Genomic DNA, 12,849 nt, shown 5'->3' with positions numbered 1-12,849 from the left:
GTACTTTGCCGAACTGAAAGAAAAAACGACTTAATGACGATGTCTCGTGTCTCTTGTGGGCATTAATAGGTGAGAGATTAGTAGTGGCACTGCAGAATAGGTGAGGAGGCCATCAGTGCAGTCTGAAATCTCCTGTGGAGATGCCCAGCCTCACCCCAGACAGGTGACTCAGTGGTGGGTCTCCCTCCGACAGCCTGCCCCCTCCCCCTGCCTCCACCAGCCGCCACAGCTGTCAGCATGCATCAGCCCCCACCTCTTCCACCCTCCCGCCATGTTAGGGCTTCCTCTGACCACCCACTTACCAGAGAGGGATGGGGATGGAAAGACGGTAGGGAAAGCGGGGGAAAGTAGGCAAAGAAAGATGAGGAGATTCGGAAAAGAAAGATTCACCGTCTGAGCTAGCACCATGGTGTAGCATCCTCCAGCCTCTTGGTGTGATCGTGGGGTTTGATTTACTTCCTCCCTGCCCTTCTCCCTCCCTCCTTTCATTTCGCAGCGATCTTTAACAACTGGCTCCTCCGTAATAAAGCTCTGAGTTCATGTCGGCCATTAGATCAACCACTAATTGCGTCCGACACCCTTACATGAACACATACATACTTTATGGCTAGTCACCATGAACTAGTATGCTCATATAAATGTGTGAAGCGTTCCCACGAGCAACCGAGGTTTGTTTAATGGGCCTCTCTCTCCAACAGAGATATGAGGAGCCGTGCGTAACGAGAGATCTTTTATCACCGGCGGCCATTAGCCTAGCGCGTCGTCATTAGCCAATGTAATTAACTCCCATTGTACTGACGGAGGATTGTTAGCGAAAGGCGCTAAAGAAGCACGTAGCGTCATGTGTCTTATCTCCTCACTTGGTTGGCCTACATGAGCTAATATGATGTTAACAGTACCGTTCCGTTCTGAAGAGAACTGGGTTTAAGTGGCTTGGTCCTAGGCATGTGTGCTGTGTGTATGCTGTTCGTGTGGAAGTGTGTTAAATGCAGGGGAAGTGAAATATAGACGCAGCAAAGAGGGTATGCTCGTGAATTCATACTCAGACATTTTTTCATCTAGACCCTCCTCTACCAGATACATGGCCCTTTGACTTTATAATTCACTCTTGTTTAAGCTGTTCACTTTAGATACTAGTTGTTTCTACCGGTTCTGGAGGAAACTGCAGTTCCATGATTCTCTGTGTGCCCAGGGCTCCAAAGGGGAACTGTGGACTGGTGAGGTGCTGTAGTGAGGATATTTGTAGTGACGGGTGTGTTACCTCTGTGTTTTACATTCCACCGTTGCTTGGCTCCCGTCGCAGTTGGTTTATGTTCAAACCAGGAGGCTCATGGGAAAATAACAACGATTTGGGCTTCTGGAAGTTCTAAGTGGTGGAACTTCTTTTTTATATATATTTTTTTTTATCTGACCTTTGTATCTTCACTTTACCTTTTCAGTTTGGAGTTATCTTAATACAATGGTATTTCTTATCATTAACCAAAACAAATAAAACAGCTAAGATAGTGAAATCTTGAGTCCATAGAAATGTTTTTTGTTTATTTTTAATGATGTTTTCACACCAACTGCCACTTGCATGCCATATGGCCAATAGAAGACCAGCAGTTCGTGATGTAAACAATTCAAAATGTCTTATTCTGCTAATTACGACATACAGACACATGCTTACACCTCTAAACCTTCAAACTCCCCCTTAAGTCGTAATGGTGCAGTGTCCCTTAAATCATATTTAATAACTATGAGAAACCCCTTTGTTGTGGTGGGTTGAACGATCTGGTCTATGACTCTCTCTCTCTCCCAAAGTGCTCCCTTATGTCACATTGACCACAGTCCATAAACACGACTGCACTTCTACAGAAGCAACCCTGAGTTCAGTCACTCGACAAAAAACTGCAATTCCCAGCGTGCCACTTGAGTCGTTTGTGAGATTAATGCGCAAAATCTCTGCGTCCGTGGTTGGGGAAATGCTATTGTCTTGCCCTGACTCACAGGGGGCCCCGGTTCCTGTCACACTCCATCCAGTTTTGTGACAGGTAAACAGGAAGGCATGGTTCTCAATTGCATTGGGAAGAGACAATTTTTTCATTCGCAAAGACAGGGTGGATATGTTTTTTTTGTTGTCAGTTGTTCTCTATGCTTTTGCCGATATTAATACTTCATGCAATGTGTTTGAAGTTTGTGAAAGGGATGAAACGTGACAGTGGATATGATATGTAAGACTCTATCCTCTTCCTGTTTAGTTAGAGCTGAACGTGAGTTGCAGCAATGGCTGGATTGAACTGGGAGATATGTTACAGAGAAAAAACCTATATTAGAAATGTAAACTATTCATACCTCTTGCTTAGGGATTCTTACTCCTGGGGATATATTCTGCATATATCTTGTTCTTGTTCTCTCTCTAAACTCTTTTCCACGCTGCACAACGCTTCTGCAACTCCGAGCCTGTGTTCCTCCCTGGGGAGAATCTCCAATCATTGTAGGAAATAAGTTTGAACGAGCACGAAGCCATCTGCAACGCTCTGACTCACCTGTGGCCTTGGAGTTGTCGAGTCAGAGACCCTGTATCACCAAGGGAGGAACAGAAGGAACGCGGCCTACCCACAGTAAGCTGCGAGTGTCGTGTTTCTCTTCAAAGACACTGACAGCGTTCCTGTGTGGGTTCTTTTATCCGTGACGACGAATTACCTCCGGTCTCTCAAGGCTTTTCAATAACTGCTTCTCCGAGGCAGCTGCTGAAAACGTGAAGGACGAGATATTTCGTTTGGTTTGATTCCGACCTTGAACATGGATTTGTGCTTGGTATCAATCAGACCGCTGGGAACAAGTATAGTGTGTGAGTGTGATTGAGAGGTTTAACCATCTACCAATCAAACCCAGCCATTGATTATCCGTTTGAGAAAGATGAGAAAAACATACAACACTGTATGTAGTCCAACCCTGCCTAGTTTCACCAGACTGGAAAGCTTAGAGTTTATAATCCCGACCCAGGGTAGACCAAGCTGTCAGTTGATGGAACCCTCACAGACTGTCATAAAACAGCAGCATTTACCAGCCTCAGGTGGCCGGTAAAGAACCACCCGGATCAACTGATTTCTCAGATAACAAACCCCTGTCGGATCTATCTTCATGTTCTCCCACACCGTTTATATTTATATATCAGCACGAGCAGGTCCTGTCCACTTTACACGTCTTTGTATTGACCGTCCAAGAAGATGAGAAACACTTGTTTTCGAACTGGCTTCCAATCCGGGTCGAGTATCAACACCGGAGATCTCAACACCCTGTTCACCGTTCCCTTTCCTGTCAGCTGACTGATCTAGATCTCTGTGTGGTGATAGCTCCTCTCTCATCTCTAACAGATCTCTCAACAGATGTGGATCGGTGGCCCAGGACCGGATCCTCCGCTGGCGTGTGTGACCCAGGCCGGCAGCTGCTCCCAGGGTATGCAGATGGGCAGGTTGACCCCTGTGACGGTGGAGGAGTGGCCCTGGCGGAGCCGCCACGAGCCGAGCGGTGGCAGGACTTGCTGCAATGCAGCAGAGCGGATCAGTGCCCCGCACGCACGCACACACACACGGTGCACAGATACACATGCTGAGACACACGCAAACTCGCACACACGCTGCGACACACACACACACGTCCTGATGCACACCTACACAGAGGGGTGTGTGGGTCTATCCATCTAACTATCTATATATATATATCTGCAGATATATATATATATATATATCTGCCAGTCATCTGGCAGATATCTGTCTGTCCCTGCCTTTGTCTGAGTGAAGTGAAATGCATACCCCATTCTGCACACACACACACACACACGCATACACATGACTTTGCATATTTTCCCCACACACTCACTGAAGAGTGCAAATACCAGAGGCCAGTGTGGAGTCATCACAGACACGACAGTACAAGAGTATACCACCGAACAGCTCCAAACACGAAATAAACACACGCTTTTATCCTCTCCGAACTCGGACATATCGTATGACAAGGCTATCGTGTGTAGTAATTCCACGTGACGTACTTAGCCAACAATTGCTGGGGGGAAAATCTCTCCCAACGTACCACTGGATAAAAGACGCCGCGATTTCCCAAAGCTTCTTTTACCATAAACCGTATCGAGTTCAATCAAGATACTGAACAACAACATCAACGAAAAATACTTAGCCCCTTATCTCTTTGACCGTGAATCCTCCCGACAGCTCATATCCTGCTTACAGAAACACGGAAACACTGGTGCGGAAGGCCCCTATCTCCTCCGGAGTCACATTTGACGCTCCGCAGATAAGGGGATCACCCGATTCCAATCAGTAGCTGGATCCCCCAGAAGATTCCACGGGGGGGGGGGGGGTCCATGGGAATCCTACTCGTCAAGAGTTGCCTTAATATCGTCCTTTAAATAGACCCCCTGGCACTAACTCTCATTAGAGGGATTAATTTGGGGTGGGGATGAGGGAGTGAAGAATCAGTCTAAACAAACAGATCAAGCTCGATCAGCCGGAATTAGATTTCACCCCCACTACTATGCCCGCATTTCCAGAGCCCATACACACACAAACACACACACACAAACACATACACACTGTCCAGTCCCAAAAATTAAGAGTAGCAGCTGTCATTGCCCAATCGTATTCGACCGACTGTCGTGATGCGGGGGGCCCGGGGTCACTGGAAGGGGAAGCTTGCAGCCAGTGTTCCATCTGGCTAGCTAACCTGGACTTCCTGTCCAGTGGCCTACTTCCTTTTCTTATTAGATGTGATCTGAACAAAATAAATTGACAGTAGAGGTGACACATAATGTGGAGGCTCACGTCACTAAACTGTACTCTCTCTGAATAAGGGTGTTTGTTATAATGACTCATTGAAACATTTTACAATTTCATTGTCAACTTTCAGATGTCACTCCCCTTCATGCTTACTCCTACTAGTTACCATGGTAGAGTAGGTTACTATGAACTAGTACAGTTACACATTCGAATCGTTTGCCAAAAATATACCCGTGAGATTTTCAGAGTTTACATAAAGAAGTCTCTTTATTGTTTCGTATACATAGATATCTTCATATAGTAGTTCTAATACCAGTAAGTCAAAAATAATAATTATTATATATTCATATATAGAAAACTAATCCAATAAACTACTATGTACTTTGACTTTGACTTCCTCGTATAAAACAACTTGGAGAACGTACACTCTGTCTCCCCAGCTGAAATATATAGGCGCTTGGAGGGAGTTGTAAGAATTTACAAACAAGAGATTGACACCGGAACACTGGGCCTCAGAGGACTACAATGTGGTCTAATTGAGCAGCTAACATTGGTCAACGTTTCTTAAGACACGGTACCTCAGGGAAGTCATTTTCCGTCTTTGCCTAGAACTTTGTTCACAAACAGAAACGTTGTCTTTTTTTTCTTTCGTTCCGTCGCTTTCTGTCGCAAAGTCGGTCGACAGATATCTGAAACGAGGGCTGCAGAGAGGAATGATAGAGATGAAGATGACGATGATGACGGTAATGTTATCAGCTAGATTTGTGGCTGGAGACTGGCGACGAACATTAGATTACAGCACTCTCATTACAACCTCTGAAGATGATGAATAACAGACGAGTTGGCTAGAGGGAGGGAGGGAGGGAGGGAGGGAGGGAGGGAGGGAGGGAGGGAGGGAGGGAGGGAGGGGAGGGAGGGAGGGAGGGAGGGAGGGAAGGAAGGAAGGAAGGAAGGAAGGAAGGAAGGAAGGAAGGAAGGAAGGAAGGAAGGAAGGAAGGAGGGAAGGAGGAGAGGAAGGAGGGGGGGAGAGGAAGGAGGGGAGGAGATAGGAAGAGAGCGAGAGGGGTGAAGAGAAAGCGTGGTGAAGCATTAGGGAGGGAGAGAGAAAAAAGAAAGATGGATGGACAAATAGAGAGAGAGAGAGGGGGGGGGGGGGGGGAGGGAGAGAGAGGGGGGGGGGGGGAGGAGGGAGAGAGAGAGAGAGAGAGAGAGAGAGAGAGAGAGAGAGAGAGAGAGAGAGAGAGAGAGAGAGAGAGAAAGCTGGACAGAAAAACTAAGAAAGAGGGATGAAGAAGAGAGAGCACAACAGGGAACCTTAAGTTAGATTAATGTGCTTCTTTACTGATGAGCTGAATCTGTAAACAGAGGAGGAAGAGGCATACACAGTGCTTCTGCCCTCTCCATCCTTTCACCGCTCCCCCGCTCCACCCTTCTTCTGTCTCTCCGGGAGGTAGGCCATGTCACAGTTGGCAGGGAGAGATTTCCGGTCTCACACTCATCCGTTTTTTCCCTGGCAGTTTTGGGGGGGAAACGGCAACCGTAATAATAACATTTCCAACTCCACCCCCGCCCTCTCTCCCCAAAACTCTTGATATGTTCAGATGAGAATGTGAAGGAGGCAGGCGGTCGCTAGGCCATGAGGAGGGCTTGGTTGGTTAGTGTGTTTGTGTGTGTGTGTGTGTGTGTGTGTGTGTGTGTGTGTGTGTGTGCGTGTGTGTGTGTGTGTGGGTAGGACAGTTGTGGATGAGGATGGCGGAGAAGACCACCAGGAGCTTGGAGGGTGGTGTCCAGCCATCCTGGCCCCAGTCAGGGACAGGGGAGCTGGGGAGCTGGAGCGCGTTGCTGCCCATCCTCTCTGAAGGAGCCTGTGGTCCAGCTCCAGCCCAGGCTCCGGGCCCCATGACCCCCGACTCCAGACCTCCAGATCCCCAGACCTCCAGACCCCAGGCCAGGGCTGAGTGTGGTCAAGAAGAGGCATCAAAACTGTGGAGGAAGAGGAGGACATGTTGGAACCCATTCTGAACTGGTCTAGAACATAAAGGAGGAGAGGTAGATGGAGAAAGAGACTGCATGGACGTTTATCGGGGTCGGGTGTGGGAGGTCAGATATCTCCGACATCTCAGGAGAACCGAGGGACTACCGGAGACACACACACGTCTCCATAATCGCCTTCCGAATCATCATGCATCCCTTCACGAGTTCCATGCATGCGGCTACGTAGCGTCATGCTGTTATGTGATGGGAGGGAGGAAAGCGAAATTGAGGTCAGACAGACGTGGGCTATCAAGGGCGTTCGCATGTACGTGACGTAACGTGTGTGTGAGTGTGTGTGTGTGTGAGTGACATATGACTGCCTTTGCGCCGTACAGCGTGTAGCCACACTGCGATACGCGCTGTGAGTGCGTATGTGCGTAGCTATAGGTGGGCTTAGCCCTCCTGGGGAGAGAAATGTCCTGTCTTGGAGTCATTAAATATGAACACAGCCATCTCTTTCCCCCCGCTTGCTCTGGGTGGAAGTCAGGAGGGTGGGCAGGGTCACCTCTACCTGGCTCTGCTCCTGTAGGTGAACCGTGTCTGCTACACACACACACACCGATGACACCCTCGTACACACACTGATTACACCCTCGCACAGACGAGTGATAGGGACCTTACACCGGGCCTGGTGCCTCATTCAGACACGCCCAGAGGAGGCTGTGTCACCCACAGAAGGGATACATGTTGTAGTCTGCCTGTCCAGAAGAGAAGTGTAGTAGACATGCTAGCGGAAGATCATTGGCAGTCATGTGACTCGAGATCCGGGGGGGGGGGGGGGGGTCTGTGCAATTGTGTGTTTGTGCCGATTCTTACCTGTCCCATAGCTTCACATTTCTACAGTTGTTGGTGCAGCATCCGGCCGATATCAAAGCTGAAAGCGGGAGAGAGACAAGTGACGAGAAATATTAGACTCCGGCCGTGGTGCGTTCAAGAACAGTTCAACGACAACTCCGCGACGTTCTGAAGTAGCGACAGCTGGTAGGTGGGTCGTGAGGGAGCTTTCTGCAGTGCGCGAGTGTGTACGTGTGCTAATGTGCGAGAGTGTGTACAGTGTGTGTGTGTGTGTGTGTGTGGGCGTACAGTAGGTGTGTGTACAGTATGTGTGGGTGCCTGTGTTTGTGTGTGTGTGTGTGTGCATGCATGAGGGGCTGTGAGGCGCTCTCCCTCGTCTGTTCCAGAGCCAGCCGTGCGATTGACAGCCACTCTGGCTCCAGCAGCCTTCAGCGCCTAACTAACTGTGAACCTGTCTAGGTTCTAAACCCACTTATGTCTGTCTGTACACACGCACGCACGCACACGCCCACTGTCAAATACAAGTCCGCTAAAAGACAGGTACACACACTCGGACACAGAGCCCATACACACACACACACATACAAGATAAGCGCACATATGTACGCAAACGTGCTCACAAACTCAAAGAAACAGGAGACAGCAGAGGGAAGTAGAGAGAAAGAGAGAGAGAATGGAAAGGTGCGTGTGTGTGTTGTGTGTGTGTGAGAGAGAGAGAGAGAGAGAGAGAGAGAGAGAGAGAGAGAGAGAGAGAGAGAGGAGAGAGAGAGAGAGAGAGAGAGAGAGAGAGAGAGAGAGAGAGAGAGAGAGAGAGAGAGAGAGAGAGAGAGAGAGAGAGAGAGAGAGAGAGAGAGAGAGAGAGAGAGAGAGAGAGACAGAGAGAAAGTCATAGGATACTGGGTTTGAAAACCCAACATTTCCCCCAGAAGAGGACTGTGAGATCTTAGCTCTGGCTTAGTCCTTGTGACAGGTGCAGGACGTCACACTCCAGAACACGGCCCAAGCCAGGGGTCACACCACACCAGCTCCCTGGCACTGGGGGCTTAGGCCATCTTGCCACACATACGGTCACATCAAATCGTCGGATGTGAGTGTTTGTTCTCTGTAATACTTAGTTCACTAAGTACATGGTAAAAGCTTGGATGGGACTTAGCGAAGATGGTGGATAGTCTGCTTATAGCCGTGCTGAAATAAGCACAATGCTGTTGATATCTCATGATATGCTCTCACGAGCAGTTTGCTCTCATGCTCTCTGTTTTTTAATATCCCCCTGAACCTTCTTCTTTCTCTCATTCTACTTTCTCTCGTTTTCTTTCTCTTTCCATCTCTGACTATCTCTTCCTCCCCTTCCCTCTCTCGATCCCCACCCCTCTTTCTCTCTTTCTCTCTCTCTCTTTCTCCTTCAGTCTCTCCTGCACGGTTTCTTCCCATGCAGTCATAATCACGTTTTCAGCACATTTCCTTCCCCGGTGCTCTGCGTTCCACATTAAACATTCATGCCGCTCCCGTGACTAGCCGACTTCCACGAAAGATTCCACTACGGGGGCTTTACTACAGTAAACGCTAGTCCCCACCCTTTGCTTCTCTCTCTCTCTTTCCTCTCCTTCCCCCCTCCCTCCCTCCGTTTATCTGAGCGGGGGAGGAGGGGAGCGAGGGAAGACTGCAGAGGTAGATGTGACAACTCTTTCGAGAGCAGCGGATTGTGTGTTTTGGAGGTCGAGGGAGAGAGAGAGAGAGAGAGAGAGAGAGAGAGAGAGAGAGAGAGGAATTGATTATTCAGATATGTAAGAGGGGAGGAGAGAGGGGTAAATAGGTACACCCCCCCAACACACCCCCACCCCGCTTAAAATAAACAGAGGGGATAAAATCGCATGCACAGAAAGACAACTTCTCCATTCCAAAGTGGATCCGTGGCTCATCCGCGTCCAGCCCTGACGAGGAGCAGGCCGCTGAAAGGTGAGAATGTGAGAGCGCGGTCGAGGCGACGTCTCCCAAATACGAGAGAGAGCGGGGACAATTATCTCTAAGTGGATTTGCGGTCTCAAGGTCGGCTATCACACTGAGGTCACGAGATAGCAATCACTCAAGCTTGTTAGGTCTAAGTGTTGGAACGCTTGGATAACATCAACTCACAGCAGCTGTTGGATGTCAACATCTGAAAACCCCAATAAGTATAACTTGATTACGCGCCTGATGGAATCAACTTCACAGAATCGACTGTCATTCAACCTCCTCTGAAGCTGACCGCTTAAAGGGAGTGGAGAAGTGAGACGTTCTACGTGTGGAGGTTTAATAACAAGAGTGGGAACATGCCCTTGGATTTAAAGGAGAGGTGCCTTTGTGTTTGTATATCTGTATTTCTGTGTGTGTGTGTGTGTATGTGTGTGTGTATATGTGTGTGTGTGTGTATGTGTGTGTGTGTGTGTGTGTATATGTGTGTGTGTGTGTGTGTGTGTGTATGTGTGTGTGTGTGTGTGTAGTGGGGACGGGGGTCACAGAGAGTACAGATAATGTGATCATTCAAGAAATAATAAGGGGCTTTACTTCCCCACAGTTTCAGCTCAGTGCATTAAAACTCACCCGAAAAGGTCCTCAATTTCTACAAGAGATTGCTCAGATTTGGCCCCAAAGAAAAGCTGTTCCCACAAAACAATCTCAGTTCCGGATCTTGAAACGTCCTTATTGGCTCAAGACTAATTATAACTTTCTATAACCAAATATCTTTAAGCCAAAACCTTATTATCCATCTGCTAAATCCTAAAAAGAAATGTGACCTCTTCCGTGTGAAGTTTCCAAAAGTCGAGGCTTGTGGGAACTTTCAGTAGGGAGTTAAACGAGAAGGAAGTGGAGAGTGGCTTGTACACTGCAGCCGCACGGTGTAATCAAGACCTCACTGATGGCCTAACCCAACCTGAAAGGGATTGAGACTGGGCCCCTGGAGGGAAGGAGGGGCCTGTCTCAATCCTTTGATCTATCTATCTCTCTCTCTCCCACAGCCATAGACCCCAGGATCAATGCTAGGTAATTTCACATCCAGCAGACTCTCAGATCTCCTAAAAATGCGCCGCATTAATTATTCAGCTGGGGGGTGGGGGTGGGGGATTCTGAGAGCGAAAAGCCTTGTCGAGACTCACTGTAGATCGGTGACCTTCTGTTTGGCTAGCGGTCAGTCGGACGGGCTGGGCCGTCTGGAACGTCCGGAACGTTCTTCACGAACACGGCCGCCGCAGCGGCGGCTCACGCGTGGCGTACGCCGCGGGGCGCTCGGCCACGCGTGACGCTGCGCCGAGGCATTGACGGGTTAACGTTTCGCCGTGACAGCTGTAACCACGGGCTGAAGATAATCGACGCTGAAAAAGGATGTGGCACGTTTGTTTCGTTTTTTTTCTTTCGGGTCGCTTATCGGCATTCGCGGCGAGCCGTCGATCTCTGGCACTTTCTCCCGCTTGCTAGTCACCCAGCGACAGTCGGAGAGAGCTGGAGGATGAGGAAGTGTCCTCGTCCGACCCGTTTACATAAACGCCGGAGACACACTCGACGCTGCTGCAGCCTGGGCCTGTGGAGGGAGCAGGCCCAGAGCGGGTTACGTAGGCAGAGGAGATGGAAGGATGGGAGAGACTGAGAGGGCGAGAATTACCTCCTTTACAAACACCTGTGAAGTGGCAATCCAGTTCTGTCCATCTGTGTTTTCTCCGCTCTCTCTTTCCGTCTCTCTGTTGGTCAACCTCTCTCTACCACCGTGGCAGATTAAGGGCCGGTTCAGAGCCGGTGCCCGATCTCTCACCAGTTATTATCCACCAGAGGTCAGGATAACTGGTTCCAGAGCGGCACCAACTTTTAGCGGGTCTAGAACCGTTCCACTTCCGTCAGGGACCGGGGTGCGTGGATACAACAATATAGATACAACAGTATGGATGTCAAATCAAACAGTGGCCTATGAAGGAGAAAAACGGTCTCCTTGTTCTGTGATCCTCAGCGGAAATCCAAAATAAACTTGAGGGAGCTTCAAGAACAAAGCCTGCGTTCCAACATGGCTACCGAGAAGTTCAACAGAAACGGTTGAAACAAATAAACAACAGACAAAAGAAGTCGATGGCGCTGGATTTGCTGGGAATGCGAAATACAACAAACAGATGTGTTCAGTGAGGTAATGACGTGGCTCTCTAGCCCGTGGAAGAGCAAACCGGTTCTTAGAAGGTTCACAAGTCGAACCAGCAGTGAACAACTGCACAAGCAACAGCCCGGAACCAGAACTAGGTTTGCGTTGGTGGAAAGGGGGCATGTATCCGTTCCTGTCTCTCTCTCTCATTCCCCTTCCTCTCTCTTTCAAGCCTCCTGTCTTTCCCTCTGTCTCTTATTTGTTCTCCCTATTCTCTCTTTTTTCTCCCACCCCTTCTAACACAGTCTCCCTCCCTCCCTCTCTCTCTGTTTCTGCAGAAGAGGTATGATACACTGTTGTTCTGGCTCAGGTTACTGCACTGCACAAAAGTCACTGTCCACTGTGATGCTGCAATACTTAAACACTAAACAGACCACCACATTCTACTAGCAGAGCCTCGTGGTACCCTACCATAGCAAAGCTCAGTATCTTTTACAGCGCGGATAACGCTCGCGGAAAACTGATTAAGTGAGTGACAGAAGTTGTGAGTAAAAGGGGGGAAGTGAGCTTCTGCTAAGGACTGTAGTCTGATGGGGGGGGAGGGGGGCAGGGGGCTGTAGTGGCCCTACCTAATTAGTGCCCAGTGGCTGCCCACACCTGTTTGGTTTGAATGAGTCCGATTATTCTGTTTAAGGGAGAGTGTATGAGTGCACGCAGGTGTGCCTGTGTGTGTGTGTGTGTGCGTGTGGCGTGCACGTGGGTGCCTGTGCATATTAAGTGTGTGTGTGTGGCGTGTGCATGTGTGTGTGCTTGTCCTTCCCTGCTTCTCCTCAGTTCTCCCGGTCCTCTGATCTCAGTTGTACTTTGTCACTGCCCCCGATCAAGGGACACGAACAGACACGCACAGACAGACATCAGAAGGTACAGACACACACACGCACAGACATCAGAAGGTACACACACACACGCACAGACATCAGAAGGTACACACACACACGCACAGACATCAGAAGGTACACACACACACGCACAGACATCAGAAGGTACACACACACACGCACACACACGCAGACAGCACGGACACCATTCAGTGCGTGTTACTTAAAAGAGCGGAGGAAACAATTCAGCCGACCCTACAAAGTTTAA

General features: G+C 49.1%; 2 protein-coding genes across 2 annotated transcripts in view; one reads left to right on the top strand and one right to left on the bottom strand.

Moving 5' to 3' along the window:
- The window catches only part of LOC136965665 (B-cell lymphoma/leukemia 11A-like), a 57,336-nt gene extending 53,919 nt beyond the window's left edge, over positions 1 to 3,417 (top strand). The window contains exon 3 of the mRNA XM_067259851.1: positions 3,360 to 3,417. Coding sequence (XP_067115952.1) covers positions 3,360 to 3,417 — 58 coding nt within the window. The remainder of the gene's footprint in view (positions 1 to 3,359) is intronic.
- Positions 3,418 to 6,739: 3,322 nt separating this feature from the next.
- Positions 6,740 to 12,849, bottom strand: part of ccdc85al (coiled-coil domain containing 85A, like) — a 16,776-nt gene continuing 10,666 nt past the window's right edge. The window contains exons 3-4 of the mRNA XM_067259625.1: positions 7,626 to 7,683; positions 6,740 to 6,758 (exon numbers count right to left, since the gene is read on the bottom strand). Of these exons, the coding sequence (XP_067115726.1) occupies positions 6,740 to 6,758; positions 7,626 to 7,683 (77 nt within the window). The remainder of the gene's footprint in view (positions 6,759 to 7,625; positions 7,684 to 12,849) is intronic.

Source organism: Osmerus mordax, chromosome 21 (assembly GCF_038355195.1).
Source record: "Osmerus mordax isolate fOsmMor3 chromosome 21, fOsmMor3.pri, whole genome shotgun sequence".
NCBI classification, from domain to species: domain Eukaryota; kingdom Metazoa; phylum Chordata; class Actinopteri; order Osmeriformes; family Osmeridae; genus Osmerus; species Osmerus mordax.
Note: the sequence above shows the minus strand (reverse complement) of the source record. Positions and strands in the feature narration are given on the sequence as shown.